General features: G+C 42.2%; 1 protein-coding gene across 3 annotated transcripts in view; it reads right to left on the bottom strand.

Annotated features, from left to right (window-relative positions):
- LOC147436883 (phosphoinositide phospholipase C 6-like) overlaps positions 1 to 1,529 on the bottom strand; it is a 122,544-nt gene extending 121,015 nt beyond the window's left edge. Inside the window, exons 1-2 of one of the 3 annotated variants that reach the window (XM_086486272.1) lie at positions 1,315 to 1,528; positions 622 to 763 (exon numbers count right to left, since the gene is read on the bottom strand). In XM_086486272.1, coding sequence (XP_086342398.1) covers positions 622 to 761 — 140 coding nt within the window. In that variant the 5' untranslated portion in view covers positions 762 to 763; positions 1,315 to 1,528. Of the gene's footprint in view, positions 1 to 621; positions 764 to 983; positions 1,271 to 1,314 lie in introns of those variants that run through there. The other 2 variants (XM_086486271.1, XM_086486274.1) reach the window with 2 other exon arrangements.
- Positions 1,530 to 18,638: the final 17,109 nt, after the last annotated feature.

Genomic DNA, 18,638 nt, shown 5'->3' with positions numbered 1-18,638 from the left:
CTTTATTTTTCAGGGTAAACTAAGTAAACAACCATGATTTATGCAAAATTCTAAGCAATTAACTGGGATATATAACTACAATGCCCAAATTTTGACCTTGCAAATCAAGGTCTAATGAATAAATAAACAGGACTCTTTATTATCAGCCAGGAAACTTACACTACAAACACGAATATGTGATCGAAGCATTTTCACACCTTTTCGTTCCATGATACGCAACGACATAGACTGCTGTACTTCTTGAATTCTCATATGGCAGTTTGGTGCCTTCTTTACATATTAATACAACGATCTTTCTTTTGCTCTCTTGAGTGGAAAAAAAAGATATTCCATTAAAAAATACATTGGGGCAGAGAACCCAACGTTACATTAAAAATGCTACAGCATACCAGAAACGCGCACAACTTCCCAAACAAATTTTGAAGCATATATTTGTGTTTTAGGGAAAGAAAAGTCCCTTCGACAACAAAATCAGAGAAAATCTGTATGGGAGCCGTTTGAGTACATTAACATGTACAAGATCACTGTGAAAGACAACCCAACAACTAATAATATATGGAGAATTGGGCTTGATTTACAACTAGAGAAAAAAAGGAAGGTGCAAATTTTATAGGGATGCACCTGGCCACATCCGCAGCCCCTATACGATCTCGGCCATCTGCTAATCCCTCAAAAATTGCAGTCACGCATTTTGGGGGTAGTACACGCCTCTGGCTACCTTTGGGCACAAATAGCTCTGCCAAGGGCAGGCAGGCCACCATGGCTGCACAAATCAAAAGGCTTACAAGTTACATTCGAGCAAGAAAAGTGTGTTGAATAATAAGAGCTTAAAAGGAGTGAATACATATCTCTATGTGAAGAGAAAGAACGGACAAGTTGATAAGGAAATCCAAACGCCCTCTCTCTCTCTCTCTCTCTCTCTCTCTCTCTCTCTCTCTCTGTCTGTGTGTGTGTGTGTGTGCGCGCGCGTTCAAAACAATCACCTAGACAAACCGTATAGAAGTCGGAAGCGCGCCCAGAACGTGAACGAGATTGCTAGTCTACAGCGCCACACCCGCATTTAGGATGAGGGCGCAAAGGATAGCAGCCTTCATTTATAAAAGAAACGTGTGTGATGAAAAATGGGAAGACGGCAGCGCAGGAACTTGGAAGGGATCAAAATAGAGTCGTCTCGTCTCAATAGCATCTAAAAATCTGGTGAAGATTCGGCAAATTTGGAATTATGTGGAATGAGGTTCGGTAATTGCAAAGCTGTGTGCGCGCGCGAGTGTGTGTGTGTGTGTGTATGTGTTTGGGGGGGGGATTGATGGGTACCTCCGCAGAGACGCGCTAGACGCTCAATTGTCGCTCTACTTGATTGACGCCCGCCCAAGTTCCTCTAATAAGTAGTATGTAGTAAAATGTGAGTGCTGCACTCGCACCAGCTCTCGTTCGTAACACAGCATGATCAAGCGAGCTCTTCGCTGTTGCCCCCTCTCTCTCTCTCTCTCTCTCTCAATGTCCCATGCGTGGGCGCACGCACAGTCTATTAATGTGAATCGCGAACACGTAGCTGCTCCACCATCCCGCACGGCCTTTTGACATATCATTGTGACATTGTGAAGGACCTGAACGTTGACATTAGACAGCTGAAGATGTCACGTGGGAAGCCACAATCATCCGTGCCATAATGACATCATCCATGTTTTCCCAAGAGAATCGAGATTCGAGATGGGTGCGCACATGAAAGCTTGAAAGCTTGCTTCCCAGGATTTCTAGTGTACTAAGAGGCAGTTCCCACAAGGCGGAGTTTACCCCCGCCTTGTAACATCAGCCTATCCCCGCCTAGTGTTTTAACTCTACGGAAATGGGCAGAATTCTCTCTACCCTCGTTGCGAACCAGCTACAAACATCTTCAAGTCACATGTGCCTTTTGCAAAGAAAAGATCACCACCAGTTGTGAGCCAATTGTTGAACTTGCTCCTACTAAAGAGAAGGAGCAAGCTAGAAACAGAGATAAAAGACATGTTGATCCACATTAAAGATGCAGTGTATGAGTTTTTTTTTGACACGTTGCTTGCCTCTAAACATTGTATGTTTTTCAGTTGGCGCTTGCATTTCGTTCCTTTTCATGTGAACTAAACAGGCTTGCTTGTTGGTTGTACATCCCCAGCAATCATGTGAACCCCACCTTAAATCCTAAGTGAAACTTTCTTAAAATTGGAAAAATCTTAACCCATGACCTGATCGTGCATCTCCAAAAAATAAAGGGGACATCAAACTCACATTCTCATTGGTGGATAGTACTCTTCTAAAGCTCTTAATACAGAGGAAAAGATGAGTATTAGGAGCACTAATCTCAAGAGTGTTGTCTCCTACATAGCACTAAATAGAATAGAAAAGGTAGATGTGGGACAACAATTAAGTTATCATTTACTAATATCACTAATATTCCTAGCACAATGGCACATAGTGAGACCCATCTCTTATGAAGAATTTTGTGCAACCTAGAACGAAGGAGGCTACCACCAAGGCTTTTTCACGCCCATCACATATCCACCTCTTTGGAAATTGCTTTATGTCCCTTCTAGATCATTGCTAGACTATCGGGTTGTAGAGGCACACTACATACCATGTCCTACTTTCATGCATTTAGCCTTGTGGAGTAAAGATTCGTGCTACGCTTGATTTTTCGATCACAATCATAAGCTTTCAACTGCATGTGGGCACCCGTAAGGACTTTGGTGGATAATAGTAGGAGTCATTCATGATTGATGCAAATGATTAATGTAGTTTAAGCACAAAAAGGGGAGAGAGTATGGAAATGGCCTATGAACTTTGAGGATAGCGAAATTAGGAGAATTAAAGATAGCATTTTTGTGAGACTACTTTGAGAACAGAGACGGTAGCAATATAATCATAGTACTTAATTAACTTGTCATACTTTTGCAAGAGAGAGAGTTTAGAGAACTTGACAATAGTTGAGGACCGGATTTATGTGGAGCCGGTCCCCCCTCCAATAGGCTTTTGTATTATAGATTCTTCCATCGAGAGAGACTTGGTACAATACAATCTTTGTGTTCCTTGTGACCTCGGTGATGCAATGAAGATGGAAAGCTTCATGCATCACGAGCTTAACATAGACTTTGTAAAAAGCATTAACCATCCCTAGACTCAGTCCCAAGGCCTCAAACACCTTCAAAGGTGGAGAGAGCTAGCGGGGAATGAGGGTAGGGAAGAGGAAGAAGAAACATTCATAGGAGAAAGGAATAGTTCCTCACTTATCATCACTCTTCTTACTAGCATACATAATAGCATAGTAATGAAGATGGAGAAGATGGCAAGCTTAAGCATTGAAGCATGGCTCTTGGTTGGATTTGCATTCCATAGCCAAGAGTGTTGGTGTAGGCTCTCAACTTCCCTACTAGCTTGGCAAAGGAGATGGAGCTTTTGCCCTTGCACTTCACACAATGAGAGAGAGAGAGAGAGAGACAGAGAGAGAGAGAGAGAGAGTGGGAGAGTATACCTCCCAAGAAACCCCCCTCCTTGCTTTGGTCGACCCCCTCTTCTAGCACTATCTTGCATATGATTGGACCTCCTCAAGCCTGTGGCCAATCACATGCTTAGTGCATATCAAGCAACAAGGGTAGCCCTCGGGGGACAGGTGTCCCCCTTTCCCCTTTGAGAGAGATGACTTGATAAATGCATAAACAATTAATTAAATCAACTGAATTATCATTGGACCCCTTGGGAGGCGCAACATGAAGAGGAGCTTGACAAGTGTCCTATTTGCTTTCTTTGTACCAAGCTTGCCTTGTGTGAGGGTGTGTGTGTTCTCTCTCTAGCTCCTACAAAGAGGACTCGCTCCCTCATGAGTAGGGATCATGTTGACTTTGTGGAACATCTTACCCTCAAGAACCTTAGTCATGGAGTACCTCAGCACCTTAGTCATTAAGCACCTCAAACACCTTAGTCATCAAGCACGACAAGCACCTCAAGAACCTTAGTTAGCAAGCACGATAAGCACCTCAAGCTTGGGCCGGGTTCCCACCTCAAGCTCAACCCTAGCTTGTCTAAGGTCAAAGGACTTTTAACACTAACCTTTGGAGGTCTTTAATGAAGCTAAACCTAAGGTCTTTAAGCTCCATTAGCTAGCCTTGCTCTTTGACATAGCATCTCTCATTTGGACCCCTTTACCATTGGCCCCGTGTTGAGATAGATCTGTAAGCACATGTCTGTATTCTAACCCTTGTTCCCGTTTATTCTCCCACATTAAATGATCAATTTAATATGATAAAATAATTTGGGTTGGTTAGATATTAAATTTTATGACAAGTGCTCTTATATAGAGCTATAGAGAGGTTGAGAGCTTCTTGGGTTTGCATAATCAGTGATGTCACTTTGCATGTGCGTTGCATATAGTGTAAGTTTATTTAGTCAAGCATAAAGATGGAGGAGATTTCTATAGTAGAGGTGTGGAATGTGGCACATACCTCCCTTTGAGTGTCATATGTAGCACCAAAATGTCATTCTAGTGGAGTTTATGTCTCCCATTTAAATAAGATTACAGAATGTTATTACCTTCCCTAGAGAATAGTACCAATAGGATGTATGTGTGTCAAATTTCCTCCCCCTTGAGAATGCTAATCAACGAGGGTGGTAGGAAGTGTCAGAGCTGCCTCCCCTTGAGAATGTCATCAAGGTGTGTAGGCTATAATAATTGGTGCTTCAAATGTGTGTGCCTTTGATGTTAGAGTGTCAAAAGTAGATAATGCCTTTGTTAAATTTTCAATGGGTATTTGTTGAAGCTTTTTTTAGAGATATCTAATTCAATCTAGCATTTGAAAGCTATGATTGTTTCTTGTACATCATTCTCTCTCAGTTTTCTAATTTGTTCAAAGTCTACTGATATTTCTTCCATGTTCTCCGAGCTAGATACTTCCTCTTGTAGTGGCTCAAGTTTTAGGGTGATGAAAAGTATCAATCCTTTTATCGCAGCTATGCTAAAGGTCGTTTTAGGAAAGGTCTTACGACAATATGGAAATGCCTAATTCCCTTTGTGCAAATATTTTTGTGTAATTTTGTAATACAAAATAAGCACATGAGGGTCTTACCAATAGAGAGGATCACCCTACTAAGGCAGTGTTTACCCAAAAACACAAAAGTTCGATGCAAAATGGAATTTCTAAGTATACATAAAATTGTGCAAGCATACAATCAATGTGAAACTCTGAACAATAGGAGAATGGCAAATCCTCTTAAAGGGCTAGCTAGGGCTAAGGGTAGCCTAGATGGAATTTTTGGCTAGCAGGTATAGTGAGGCCAATGGTTGCATTATTGGTGGTGTAGAGATGTGGGCAACAAGCAGATCTGTAACTTGTGGTGATGAACACCTGCTTGTGGGCTTTTCATGGCATTCTTGGCACTTTTGCAAGGGTAGCAGGTGTTGCTACGATTTTCACAAAGCTTAAGATGAAGGGTGGCTTGCGATGGTGCAGAACCGCTACTGAGGCAACTCTCGGTGCTCCTATGGAAGATCTCAATATATTGATGGAGGCTTATCTACTGTGTCGATAAGCAATGGCAACTCGACATTGTTGTGGTGGGCACAACAATAGGGTTGAGCAACACTCTACGGTATCGTAACCTTAGTGGGGGCGTGGGTATGGAGCTTCCTTGTCACCCTTCCATGCTTGAGAGGCTAGGTTGGTCACCTCCTCCCTTATAAAAATAGCCTTACCTTTGCCTTCAAAAACTAGGTACCAATTTATGTTGGGTGTTGTAGCTATTGTGGGTGAAGGTGCCATGGATAAGAGAGTGAGAGAGAGGCAAAGAATGCACGAAAAAGACAGAGACTAGATTAGGTTTTCTTAGCCTTAAAATAGGCTTACATCTTGTTCACACACAGAGATGGCTGCCCAAGTTGGGCTGACCCAATAATTGCCTACTTCAGCCAAACTGGGGCAAGTTCATAGGTGATGGGATCTCTCAGATACAACGTAACGATTCTCACTAGATTTAGCACTCACGATTCTCGTCAGATACATCGCAGTGAGTCTAAGTGGATTCATCACTCACAGCTCTCTCGGATGCAACCGCATCACACAAGCATAGGTAGCTAGGGAAGTTCTTACCTCCATCCTCATTCAATGGTAGCTAAGGCAGTGTCTAGTCCCTTACAAACATAAAAAATGATGGGCTTTGGCCAATAATAATTCAGTCGCATCGATTTCGTGTGAATGACCACTGGCTAAATGCATTTTAAATTATAAAAAAACTTGAACTTAAAGATAAAAGAAACTTCTTTATTTTTTAAATCATTGCTTGTAGCAACGAAGTATTAATGGGTGTGCAGCTCTGTTGATCCGATCTGCCCTAAACAAGGGTTCGACAACCTCATGACTTTTTTTGCATAGATCTTCACTACCCCAAGAAGCAGATGGCTTGAAATTCTCAATGCTATCGGTACTTCTCCGTATAGAATTGAATCCACTAAGTTTGCATGCAATGGCGGTCTCTGTGCGTTGACCTTGTTGAGCTTCCATGTCTTTCTTTGAAACTTGCGCGTCCAAAATTGATACTCGGTGCAAGGAGCCTTCTTTTGCAACCAAGCAAGGTCTTGTGTCGTTTTGGATGTTCAAGAGGAACTTTGGTTGTAGGTTTTGGTTCCCTCACACCCATAATTATGCAACCGGAACCTCTTCTATATCATGTTCAGCTACAACTTTCTAATCTCCATGATGCGATTCGATATCCATGTCCATTGTTGTAGGAGCCTCTTTATGCATCATGGTCTGTTCAACCTCCACATGGACCTTTGCTTGATGACGATTTCCTCCTGCCAAGCCGCAACTGCATCTGTGATACCAGCTGTTGGGTGTTGCAACTCTGGTGGGTGAAGGTGATAAGAAGCCATGGATTATGGAAGATAATAGTAGGAGCCATTCATGATCGATAAAAATGATTGATGTGGATTAAGTACAAAAGAGGAGAGATTGTCTTAGATTGACAACAATGTGTGTACATTGGGTGCTTTTATATAGAGCTAGAGAGAGCTTCTTGTGTTTGGTTAATCGACGATGTCACCTTACATGTGGGTTGGTGTAGGCTTACCTCATTATACATAGAAATAGCTCGAATATTCAAATTCTGTATGCCGCTCCTGAAACTTGACCATCTCTGTGGTCGATCGACTAAGAGTGATATTTTTCTAAGTTAGCAATAACAACAACAAATCATCAACTAGAATCTTTATAATCATAAATTTAAGTTGTAATTTAACCAATCTTACATATTTATCCTTCCATGTTGCTTTCCCTTCGAGCCATAGTGCGTGAAAATTTGTATGGCCTGAGCTTCGCGTTGTTGTCTGTAGGATGAGCCCGTTGCAATCAGATCGCTCTTTTCTTGCATTGCCCACTCCCCTCCGCATCTGCCATGTTGCCACCTCGATAGCTCCTGTCTGGATCTCTAACTTGGTTGGCCGCTGTGTGCGTCGTACATTGGATTGCTTGTTTTTCAAAAATGTTTTTATGTAGCCCTCCAACCACTGTTATGAAAAACACTAATCGGGGGCATTTGGAAATCTAGCATGCAACGCGTCCTCAATGTAGCGTGCATAATTGGGTAGTTGGTCTCTAAACTTTACAAAACAATTCTTATACGTTGAATGTATAAGAATATGAAGATGGCATCAAAATGCCTCGCCTTGTGCTGTACCAAAGTCTACCTCTTTGTCATACTTTACCCTATAGTAGCGTCCATGCGTGTTTGGCATGGGTGCGTCAATATCCTCGCCCTCTGCGTCTGGGGCGGTACGCTCTAAAATAGGGGACTTTGTCTCCCCCCGCCTCTCCCACTACCAAAACAAGCGAAGCCACAAGATCCCCCATCGCTCCGTCTCTCTCGGCGCTCGCTGCCCTAAGATGAGTGTCAATGCGCACCAGTAGAAGAAGTACATTGACGGTGCTCAAGCGAAGCAGGAGTAGAATGGAGTGGCGTGGAAACCTACGATGCCATGGAAGGGGAGTAGGATGGTAAGAAGGGGCCTTAGACTGAGGTATCATCGGTGCGAGGCTCTGGATGTAAGGAGTCCCACCCTGACTAGCCCATGGCGTGGACTGCGGAGAAAGACCGTAGCTTGCAAGTTGTTGTGTAGTGGCCAAACAATTCCTCCGTTGAACGGAGGTACTATTCCCATAAAGAGAGCACCCATTGTAGGTCTGGATCTACCACCATTGGAGGAACCTGAGTAGAGTAGGTGTAGGATGACCATGCCTTCCAATCGCCTCAAAACTCGGGTCCACTGGAGGCGATGTCCACCCCGGCGGGTGGGAGCCCAGCTGGAATGTGAACCAACCGAAAGAAGAACCAAATGGACACTCCCCACCAGATGATCTCTCATTTGACATCTACATCACAGAGAGCAATATGAGATTTAGCTTTCTCCCTCTACTCACTCATCTATATATATATGTATACAAGTATATATACACTCCATCCATTTTGAGGTACGGTACTGTTGCCAGCCTCCAACCTAATGCCGCGTCCATAGGAAGAAAGAGAGGGAGATAGGAAGCGAGAGATAAAGATAGAGAAGGTAAGGAGAAGAGAATAGAAATTCATTTTTGAATTCCATTGTTTTCACGTAAAGAAGGTATTTTCCAAAGCACTATACAGAAGCGGAAGCATACCGGCATGACGCACACCACAAAACGGTTGCTTCACCTACAACTATTGCTCTTTATCTCCTTGTAAGCTCACATGCACATACCTCTCTCTCTCTCTCTATCCTTATTGCTTTATCTCCCTCTCTTTCTCTTCCTCTCTATCTTTCTCTATCTCTATCTCTCTCTTTCCCTCTCTATCCCTCTATCTCTATTCTCTCTCTCTCCCTCTATCCCTCCCCCTCTCTTTCTCTCTATCCCTATTGCTTTATCTCTCTCTCTCTCTCTCTCTCTCTCTCTCTCTCTCTTTACCTCTTTCTCTCTCCCTCTATCCCTCCCTCTCTCTTTCTCTATCTCACTCACTCTCTCTCTCTCTCTCTCTCTCTCTATATATATATATATATATATATATATATATATAATATATATATATATATATCTTTCCCTCTCTCTCTCTCTCTCTTCCTCTATCCCTCTCTTTCTCTCTCTCTCTCTCTCTCTCTCTCTCTCTCCCTCTCCCTCCCTCCCTCTCTTTCTCTATCTCTCCCCCCCCTTTCCCTCTCCTTCTCTCTCTCTCTCTCTCTCTCTCTCTCTCTCTCTCTCTCTCTCTCTCTCTCTATCTCTTTCATTTTTTTAACTCTATTTCTTTTTCTACTCCCCCTCTTTCATTTCTCAGGTTTTTTTCTCTTTTATTTACTTCAACCTATTTCTTTTTCTATTCTAATCACAATTCATTTGCAAACAAAGAAAACGAGTTTATGATGACAAACAAGAAGATTTATCTACTTCACTAAGAAACTTACATCAAAAAATCATTAACGATAATCTCTATTGCATAAATGAGTCAAATGAATGAGGTATGTGCACTTCTTAATTTCCTATTGTTTCTCTTTATGCATGTGTGTGTAAGTGTGTTTGTATGTGTGTGTGTGTGTGGAGTAGAATACAATAGGGAAAGGGGGGGGGGGAGATTATGTGATCACCTTAAGTTGTAGATGGATACAAACATATCCAAGGTAGCCGGGGGGGGGGGAGGGGGGTACAAACCACCCCCCCTCTACCCTTAGATAGACATAATTTCATATATAGCCTTTTGATTCTTTTAATGATTCTTTTTTTTTAATTTTCTCAATTGAACATTTTATACTAACACCTACTTAAATAATTAGCATACGTTTATTTGTAGTACTTTTAGATGTTTTTTATATGAATTTTGTATTTCTTTTGTACCATTTGCGATTAAAAGTTAAGCCATTTAGTATAAGTATTGATTGCACTTTATTTGAAAAAAGTGTAGAACTCATTGCACTTGATTCTCTCTCTCTACTTTTAGTCATTTCTCTCTTTTTATTGAAATATGTAATTGGAACTATTTTCTCTAAATAATTGTTTATGTTTTAGGACACATATGACTGAATTATAATCTCTCTTTCGCGTGTGTGTAGGATGATTGGGATGATCGTGGCCCTTTGAACGGCTCTGAACGTGATCAATGACTCAAGGACAGACTCCCTTGTCTTTGTGCCAAGTGCAAAAGGACAATCCTTCGCTTGAAGCGCATTGCTTTGGAGCACGTGGAGAACGAAGGGCTTTGGCATCTTCGAAAAAGCGCTCGAAGAGATGAGAGCGCCACTCACCTTCGCTTGAGGTGGTGTCCCATTGGTCTGTGTTCGGTGGTGGTGCACCAGTGCGCAAGGCCGAACACAGAGACGAGTTATTGGATGAATTAGGCATGGCGCATGGTGACCCTTCCACTAGCTCTACTTCGACAGATCCTCCTCTTACGTCTCAGGAGCACTTTGAGGTAGAGGATGAACACATGTTTGACATGTGTTATGAGTTAGTGGCTCATGAACACGTCGTGTGCAAGGAGGATTGTTAGCCATGCACTCGACATGTTGGGATAACGGAGGACAAATTGTTGATGAGTGCCCGAACACCTCTTTACGATGGTGCACAGTACTCGGTGCTCCGGGCATCGTTGGAAGTCCTCAACTTGCAAGAAAAATCTGGTTGGAGCAATGCAAGTGTCGATGCACTCCTTGGGTAAGTTTGTTATATGGATTTTTATACATCTCTCTCGCTTCATGGTGCCTCCTTGCAATTTTAATATATGCTTGTTTGTTGTAGTTTGATGGGCAAAATGTTGCCAAAATATCACCACATACCTCCGGATTTCCAACAAGCTAGATCGTGTATCAGTACTTGGCATGGAGTATGAGCGCATCCATGCACTTGGCATGTCACTGCACTTGGCATGGAATATGAGCACATCCATGCGTGCATTAACAATTGCATACTATACCGCAATGAGCACGCATATGCTACCTCATGTCCCGTGTGTAGGGAAGCACGCTACAAGACTGGAGTGAGCGGGGTGCACCTACCCCGCAAGGTGTTGAGACATTTTTCATTAATCTCTCAGATTCAACACATGTTTAAAAGCAAGTCTATCGTGGAGCTTCTCACGTGGTATACCAACCACCGCTCAAATGATGGAATGATGCGTGTCCCTGCCAATTTACTTGCATGGAGGCACATCGAAACTCAATGGCCAGAGTTTGGGTTGGAGCCTCGACACTTGAGGCTTGGGTTAGCATGAAAGGGCGGTGGTAATGCGTGTGCTAGTCTCCACCCAACCGTGCTATCTTATAGCCTCCCCCTAGCGTACACATTGTCCGACAGTGCCGGTGGCCTTGCCCGTAGGATCCATGTCCTTACATTACCACCCCCCCCCCCCTTGGAGAATCGTTTTTGTCCTAAAAAACGAACATAGGAAAATGTTTCTTAAGTGCGGAGACATTCTCCCATGTAGAACCTTCTTCAGGTCTATCTAGCCATTTAACTAACATCTGTCATCTGACATGATGTCTGGTGTGAAGCTTATGAGAATCCAAAATCTTTTCGGGCTCATGAGGAATGCTTGGCGGTTCGATAAGATCAACTAACACACCTGTATCAATGACATTATCATTATGTCCTAGTTGGTTTTGTAAACGGCTAACATGAAAAACAGGATAAACTCGTGAGTGCTCTGGAAGAGCTAACTTATAGGCCACTTGACCTATACGTTTGAGAATGGTAAATGGTCAACAATAGTGTGGTAAAAGTTTAGCAACTTTTCTTGTCTTCAGACTTTCTGAATGCTCTGGAAGTTTGAGGAAAACCTTGTATCCTCGAAAGTAGCAAGACAATGATGCTCATATGTGTACTTGTTATATCGATCTTGAGCTTGCTTAACATTATGTCAAGCAACTCGAAGCATGTCAAAATGGTCTTGCAGAAAATCCTTCGCTTGTTGTATCTTCTCCTTAGCCAACCCCACGGAAATGGGTGATCTAGGTTGAAATCCATATAAAAGTATAAATGGACTAAACCATGTAGTCACATGCTTTGAAATTATAAGCAAATTCCAATATAGGTAAGTAGTCTTCCAATTGGTTTGCTTCTTGCTAACGTACGCTCGTAGCATATCCTCTAGCACTTGATTAACTCTTTCGATTTGACCATCTTTTTTTTAATGATCAACCGTACTTAGATTAAGTTTAGTTTCCAACTTTTGAAACACATCTCTCTAAAAGTGATTATCAAACTTTCGAGCTCTATCACTAATGATACTAGCTGGAAGACCGTAGAGTTTATATATATGCTCTACAAAAAGCCATGCTAATTCCGGTGTCTTAACCGTAGTCTTAGTGGGAATGAATCGACCCATCTTTGTGAGACAGTCTACAATTACCCATATGGCATCATGGCCACGATTTGTAGTAGGTATTCTTACTACAAAATCCATAGAGATACTCTCCCACTTACCTTGTGGAATGTCTAAAGGATGTGAAAGGCCACCTACCTTAAGGCGCTTTGCCTTATTAACGTGGCACTGTTGGTAATTTAGTACGTACTCTTGAACATCATGATGTAAGCCGGCCAATAAAATTGCCATCGAACTAAGGCATACGTCTTACGAATACCTGGATGACCAACACTCGGACTATCGTGACACTCAAATAAGATTTTGTGCCTAGTGTCTGAGTCCTTTGGCACGCATACTCTACCGTTGTGGAGTAAGTAGCCATCATCAATGGAAAAATTCTTCCATCGCTTAAGCTCTTCCTGAGTAGTAGTGGAGCTGTGTGTGTTGGAGTTTTTATCTACACGTGCAGAGACATGTGAGTGTGAGGGATCCCTTTTTAAAATTGCACTCCACACTTTAGCATATAATTGATCTTGTGCACACTTGCCACGTAAAGACTCCAAAAATCCACTCTTTATTTCCGTGAAAGCAAGTAAAAAATATGAGGCATCCGACTTAGTGCATCCGCTACTACATTATATCGCCGCTTGCAATATCGTAGCTTACAATCATAATCTTGAAGGCATCCGACTTAGTGCATCCGCTACTACATTATATCACCCCTTGCAATATCGTTGCCACTTTCGTAAAGTGTGAATTATGGCATAGAGCTCTCTCTCATAGACATAATAATTTTGTTGAGCTCTATCTAACTTTTTACTTTCAAAGGCTATAGGTCTTCCCTCCTGGAGAAGTACCGTACCAATTGCTTTATCACTAGCATTAGTCTCTACCACAAACGGCTTAAGTGGGTCAACGATTGCTAGGATGGCAGCAGTGGCTATAGCTACCTTGAGCTGTTCAAAATTGTGTTTTAGGGCTTCTTCCCAAGAAAAGGTCTTACCTTTTGCTTTAAGTTGATCCGTCATAGGAACAACAATTTTGGCATAGTCACGGATATACTGTCGATAAAATCCAGCCATGCCTAAAAATATTTGAAGCTCCTCAACCGGTTGGGGTGTGGTCATCGAAGAATTGCAGCGACCTTGTCAGTGTCCATCTTGATGTCAGAATAAGAGATCACATGACCGAGGTAATGTATCTCTCTTTTAAAGAAATCGCACTTGCTTTGCTTAGCATACAACACGTGAGCTCGTAGCTATTCAAACACTAATCGTAAGTGTTCTATGTGTTCATCTTCAGTCGTACTGTAAATGAGAGTGTCATCAAGGAAAACCTCTTAGACATCTGCTCCACCACATACTTGTGAGAGCAGGGAGTCTGTGTAAGCTTCAATTTCTTGACTAGCTTATAGTTCAAGAAGTTATGAGTTGCACCATCATCCACTAAAATACGAACACGTTGTCCGTTAATAGTGCCATGCATGCGAATCAAATCATGGGGGCCAAAGGTGGGCTGCCACATTGAAGCAGGCACACAACACTTGTGCTTTTCTTCCATATGAAGAAACTCTACAGCACAATATTTAGGAGATGAATCTAATGTGAGGCGTTGCACCGTGTGCATGGCCTTTTCTTTGCCTTGCAAAAGAGGACAATCTTTCTTGTTATGTTGGTCCTATAGAAATTTAAAACACAAATTGTGTTTCTTGGCACGCTCAAAATCAACAGCGTTAAGAGATCCACGTGCAGTATCTCGTGATTGCTTAGACTTCTTAGCCTCTTGTGGGCGTGGAGAGGTAGAGTGTCTCTTATTCCTCTTGGAACGTGTGGGAGATCTACCTCGCCATTGGCTCTTAGCCACATTTCTCTTAGAAAAATTATCCTTAGAGTAGGGAATATTTCCTTTCCTCTCTTGGTCATCATCATATCTTTGGGCATGACTGATGGATTCTTCCAAAGTTTTTGGATGTTGGGTCTTTACACGAAGACGACCTTAAAACCCTGTATCTTTTGGAATTCATCTAGACCTTCTAGTTTTAATACGATTACCCAATACTTTGAAAGGTATTGTGTGAGAGAGAGGCCAGACATGTGGCATGCATCCCATGCTAACCAATTCTTATCTTCTTCATTGGAGTCCAAAAACTCTTTGGAGAAAGAAGCTTGAAACGCAGCCCAAGATGGAGGACGAGCATCTATTGGAAATGTCATCCACCACTTATAGGCCTTTCCTTTAAAAGATAGACTTGTTTCCATAGCCATCTTTATATCCGGGGTGTGTCTCAATCTATGAATATCACTGCATTTGTGTAAGAACGTATTGACCGCATCCTTGTTGCTATCATGCTCTTCCCTGTGAAACTTAGGAATGGTGATATTCTTAAGTAATGCATTGCTACCTTCTACATCTTCTGAAGCACTTGTCTCTTGAACTTCTTGAGTCGTGCAAGCTTGGTTCCCTTGAATCATGCCAATTGTGGCTCCTTGAGCCGTCTGTGAATTCATAAAATTCACAAGTAACTCCGTAAGATTGGTAACATTTGCATTGAGTGCAGAGAGGTTGCGTTCAGGTATGCTTTGGCGATTTTCCAAAGTCTTGAAAGCAGCCATACCTACAAGGCCATGATCTCCTAGATCATCATCGTCATGCATATTAGTGTCAGCAACACCCATGGTGCCCTGATTTTGATCTACGTGCTCAAAATCAAAAGTGTGTGTAGGTGGGATATCCTCACTGGCCATGGTAAACACACACTAATGTAAAGAGAGAGAAAAAAATGTCAACTCGTCATGATACCAGTGAAAGGGCGGTGGTAATGCGTGTGCTAGTCTCCACCCAACAGTGCTATCTTATAGCCTTCCCCTAGCGTACACACTGTCCGGTCATTCCGGTGGCCTTGCCTGTAGGACCCATGTCCTTACATAGCAAGTGATGGTGTCAACCCCACCATGGGAGACAACCAAGAAGGGCAATATACTTCTCTCCTTGCTTTGCACCAAGGAAGTACACAGTGGTGAATATTGATGTTTGCCTCGAGCCCCTCATTGAGGAGTTATGGAGAGGCATACCTGTTGTAGATGTCTCACTTGCAATGGGGGGGAGAGAAGCCATCGTGAGGGGAATCCTTATGTGGGATATGCATGACTATCCTGGGCTTGGAGAGATTTTTGGTATCTCCCTTTCCCTTCTCTCTCTATTTCTTTTCCTTTAGTTTGAAGCTTCTCTCTAACAATATGATATGTATGCAGGGTTTTCCACATCAGGCCACAACGTATGTCGTACTTGTTGCGAACCATCATTGGTGATAGAGAGGCCAGATGCCTTGCGCAAGGTAATCTATCCAAACAACCATCGTTTTTTAACCCAAGGTCATAGCAAGCACAAGGCTCCAACAAATGGGAAGACGCCTCTAAAGCTCATAATGGCAAATTGGGAAACTATTTGGGAAGTGCACTACAACAGCAATCTGGCTCCGAGTACTCCACCAAAAGGTATGTCAAGGTATTCCATATTTTTAAGGCTTCCATATTGGAAGGACTGAAAAATGCAACACCTCTTGGATCCCATGCACATATTCAAGAATGTAGCCCACACCCTGTGGAACCATAGTATTGGCAAGAACGACTCTTTGGGAGCGAGGGAGGATTTGAGGGTCTTGAAACGTCTCCCGCCTCTGCTACTCCATGTTGTGCCCCCAATGGGAAGATTGTGCTTCCTGATGCTCCATGGATGCTAGCCAAACAAGAATTGGACTAAGTGAAGGGTACCATTGGGCCTATTCGCACACCGACAGGATACATGAGGTTGCTAAAGGGATCCCTCAAAAAAGTGAAGAAAGGTGAAAGCGTTCAATTGTATGGGTTGAAGTCCCATGATTGGCACAAGTAATGTCCCTTTATCTATTCTCTCTATTGTATGTTTTTTATGAAACATGATTTGTGTGTATGACTTTCTCTCACCTTCCCTTCCTCTAATTTACATTGTAGTTCATTCTACCAGTGAGTATGTGCATATGCCGGGACAAGAAAGTGAGGGATGTTATTTTTAAACTTGGAGAGCTAGTAAGGTACACCACAAGACTCCACTCAACTACACTTTTTTATGTACACAATAACCTCAACTAGCACTTAGTATATTATTGTGTATTTTCTTGCAGATTTGTGAGCTCCAAGAAAATTGAAATAGATGTTATCCCTGCTGCTCAAACACTTGCATCAAAAACTATGTGTGCCATTGAGGATGCATTTCCTCAATCGGTTCTTCTTAGTCAAATCCACCTCTTGGTTCACGTGGTTGAGGAGATTGCTATAGGCGGAGTAGTGCACGCACGATGGATGTTCTTTTTAGAAATGTTTTCAAAGACTCTCAAAAATTTTGTGCGGCTACGATCTCAACCAGAGGCATGTATGGCCAAGAGGCATTTGTTTACATCTCAAAGTACTTGGCACGAGTTGATCCCTCAATGCCTCGCATATGGTCAGACGAAGAGGATGCGAGGATGACTTCACACTTTCCAAGTGGAAAGGGAAAATTATTTGACATGGATATGAATCTATCCCGAGTGGTCAATAACTTTGTATTCTCAATGCAAAGGTTATGACCAAGTGGGTGGACTTGTGGACAATGGAAAAGGCAAGGCATTTGCAAACCAGAGAAGCATGGAAATAAGTACATGGAGGAAGGAGGGCACCCCAAGTGATTAGACACCTTGCATGTTTCCCAGATCTCATTAATGCGGAGTGGATTATGAGAGAATGACCGAAGCAAAAGCCTGCGGAGAAGACATCAGTACCGACAAAGAATGGGAGTATGCACGAGGCTACATACCAAAGGTAGAGTACTCATATACCTAAATCACATTGAATAATTTTTTCTTTGTAATTGATAAAAAATATTTTCCTATTTTGTAGTGCCTTTCCTTTAACTCTATGTGGTCAAAGGGTTGTCACTCTCGTACGTGTCACATTGACGAGCGTAGAACCATCATGGACTATGGCATCATGGGCAATTTTGATTGAGATGGTGATGAAGCCAGGTACTGTGGAACTATTGAAAGGATACTAAAGGTTAAGTTTAGAACCTTTCATACCTTCATCTTCGAGTGCAAGTGGTTTGCAAATGTGTCTAGACGGTATGAGAATGGCCTCTACATGGTGGACTATAGTGTGCATCACACAGGGAGGTATGACAATTTAGTTTTGCCACGCAATTGTGAGCAGGTGAGTGACTACCTTTTTTATTCTTATTTGCTTGTAACATTAATATTACGAATGTTACTCACTTTGAGATTCTCTTCTATAGGTCATGTATATCTCGCTAGTCCACCAACCAAAACTTTGGTTCTTAATTCCCATAACACCTCGGGGGAGAACCATTTTTGCCACTAATGAAGTGGAGACCATCTTCGACCCTCTTCCACCTCCTACTTTGGATGAGGGGGAGACAGAGGAGAGGGAGATCAATGATTCAAGTTCGACGGCTGCAAGTCTTAGCGAGGATGATTGTCATGATGATGATGATGATGAGATGGAGGATGACGAATTCGAAGATGATGAAGCCAACACATCCACAAACAACAATTCTATTTCTCTCTTTATTGATTTCGGAGCCATGGGCTTAATACAAGTGATAATGATTAATTTAGCTGTAATCAAGTGTAATCCCACATAGCTAACTATTGTTCCATGTTTTCATACCCTTTTTTAAAAAAATTTGAAAATTTCATATAATGTTCTTTAATTTTTATTAAGGAGGAGGAAATGTTTAAGCCAAAATTTGAATGTTTAGGCAGTTGACTGGGTTTTGAAATAAACATGGTAATTTTTGCGGCAATAACAAAGGTAATTGTCGCAATTATAGGCGTGGAAATAAACACGGTAACATTTGAAGTGAACCCCCTCCCCCCCCCCCCCGGCGTCCTCCTCTCTCTTCCCTCTCCAACTGATTTTGGACTCTCTCTCTACAAAACGCGATAAAAGGCTGCGGTAAACAATTAGAGATTTTCATACTGCTTGTTGTTGATATGCTTACAAAATTGACTCACTAATTTTCTATAAAGATAATGTCTATAGCTGAAGAAACAGCTCAGATTTTCATGAAAGGTGTTTTCGTGCATCATGGTTTACCTTGCTCTTGGAATTAGGGTTGCATGGATGCACAAACAACTTGGAGAGGATGAAGAAGCTCAAGGCACACAAGAGTGTACTGCTTAGTGCACAAATAGAAAGGTAAGTTAGCCCAAGCGTATATACAATGCACGGGGGGAAAAACTTTTAGTAAGGGAAAAAGTGCCCCGG

The sequence above is a fragment of the Adiantum capillus-veneris genome, chromosome 17, assembly GCF_014529385.1.
Source record: "Adiantum capillus-veneris isolate H3 chromosome 17, ASM1452938v2, whole genome shotgun sequence".
In the NCBI taxonomy this organism is placed as follows: Eukaryota; Viridiplantae; Streptophyta; class Polypodiopsida; order Polypodiales; family Pteridaceae; genus Adiantum; species Adiantum capillus-veneris.
The sequence above is the reverse complement of the archived record's forward strand: the minus strand, read 5'-3'. Positions and strand labels throughout refer to the sequence as shown.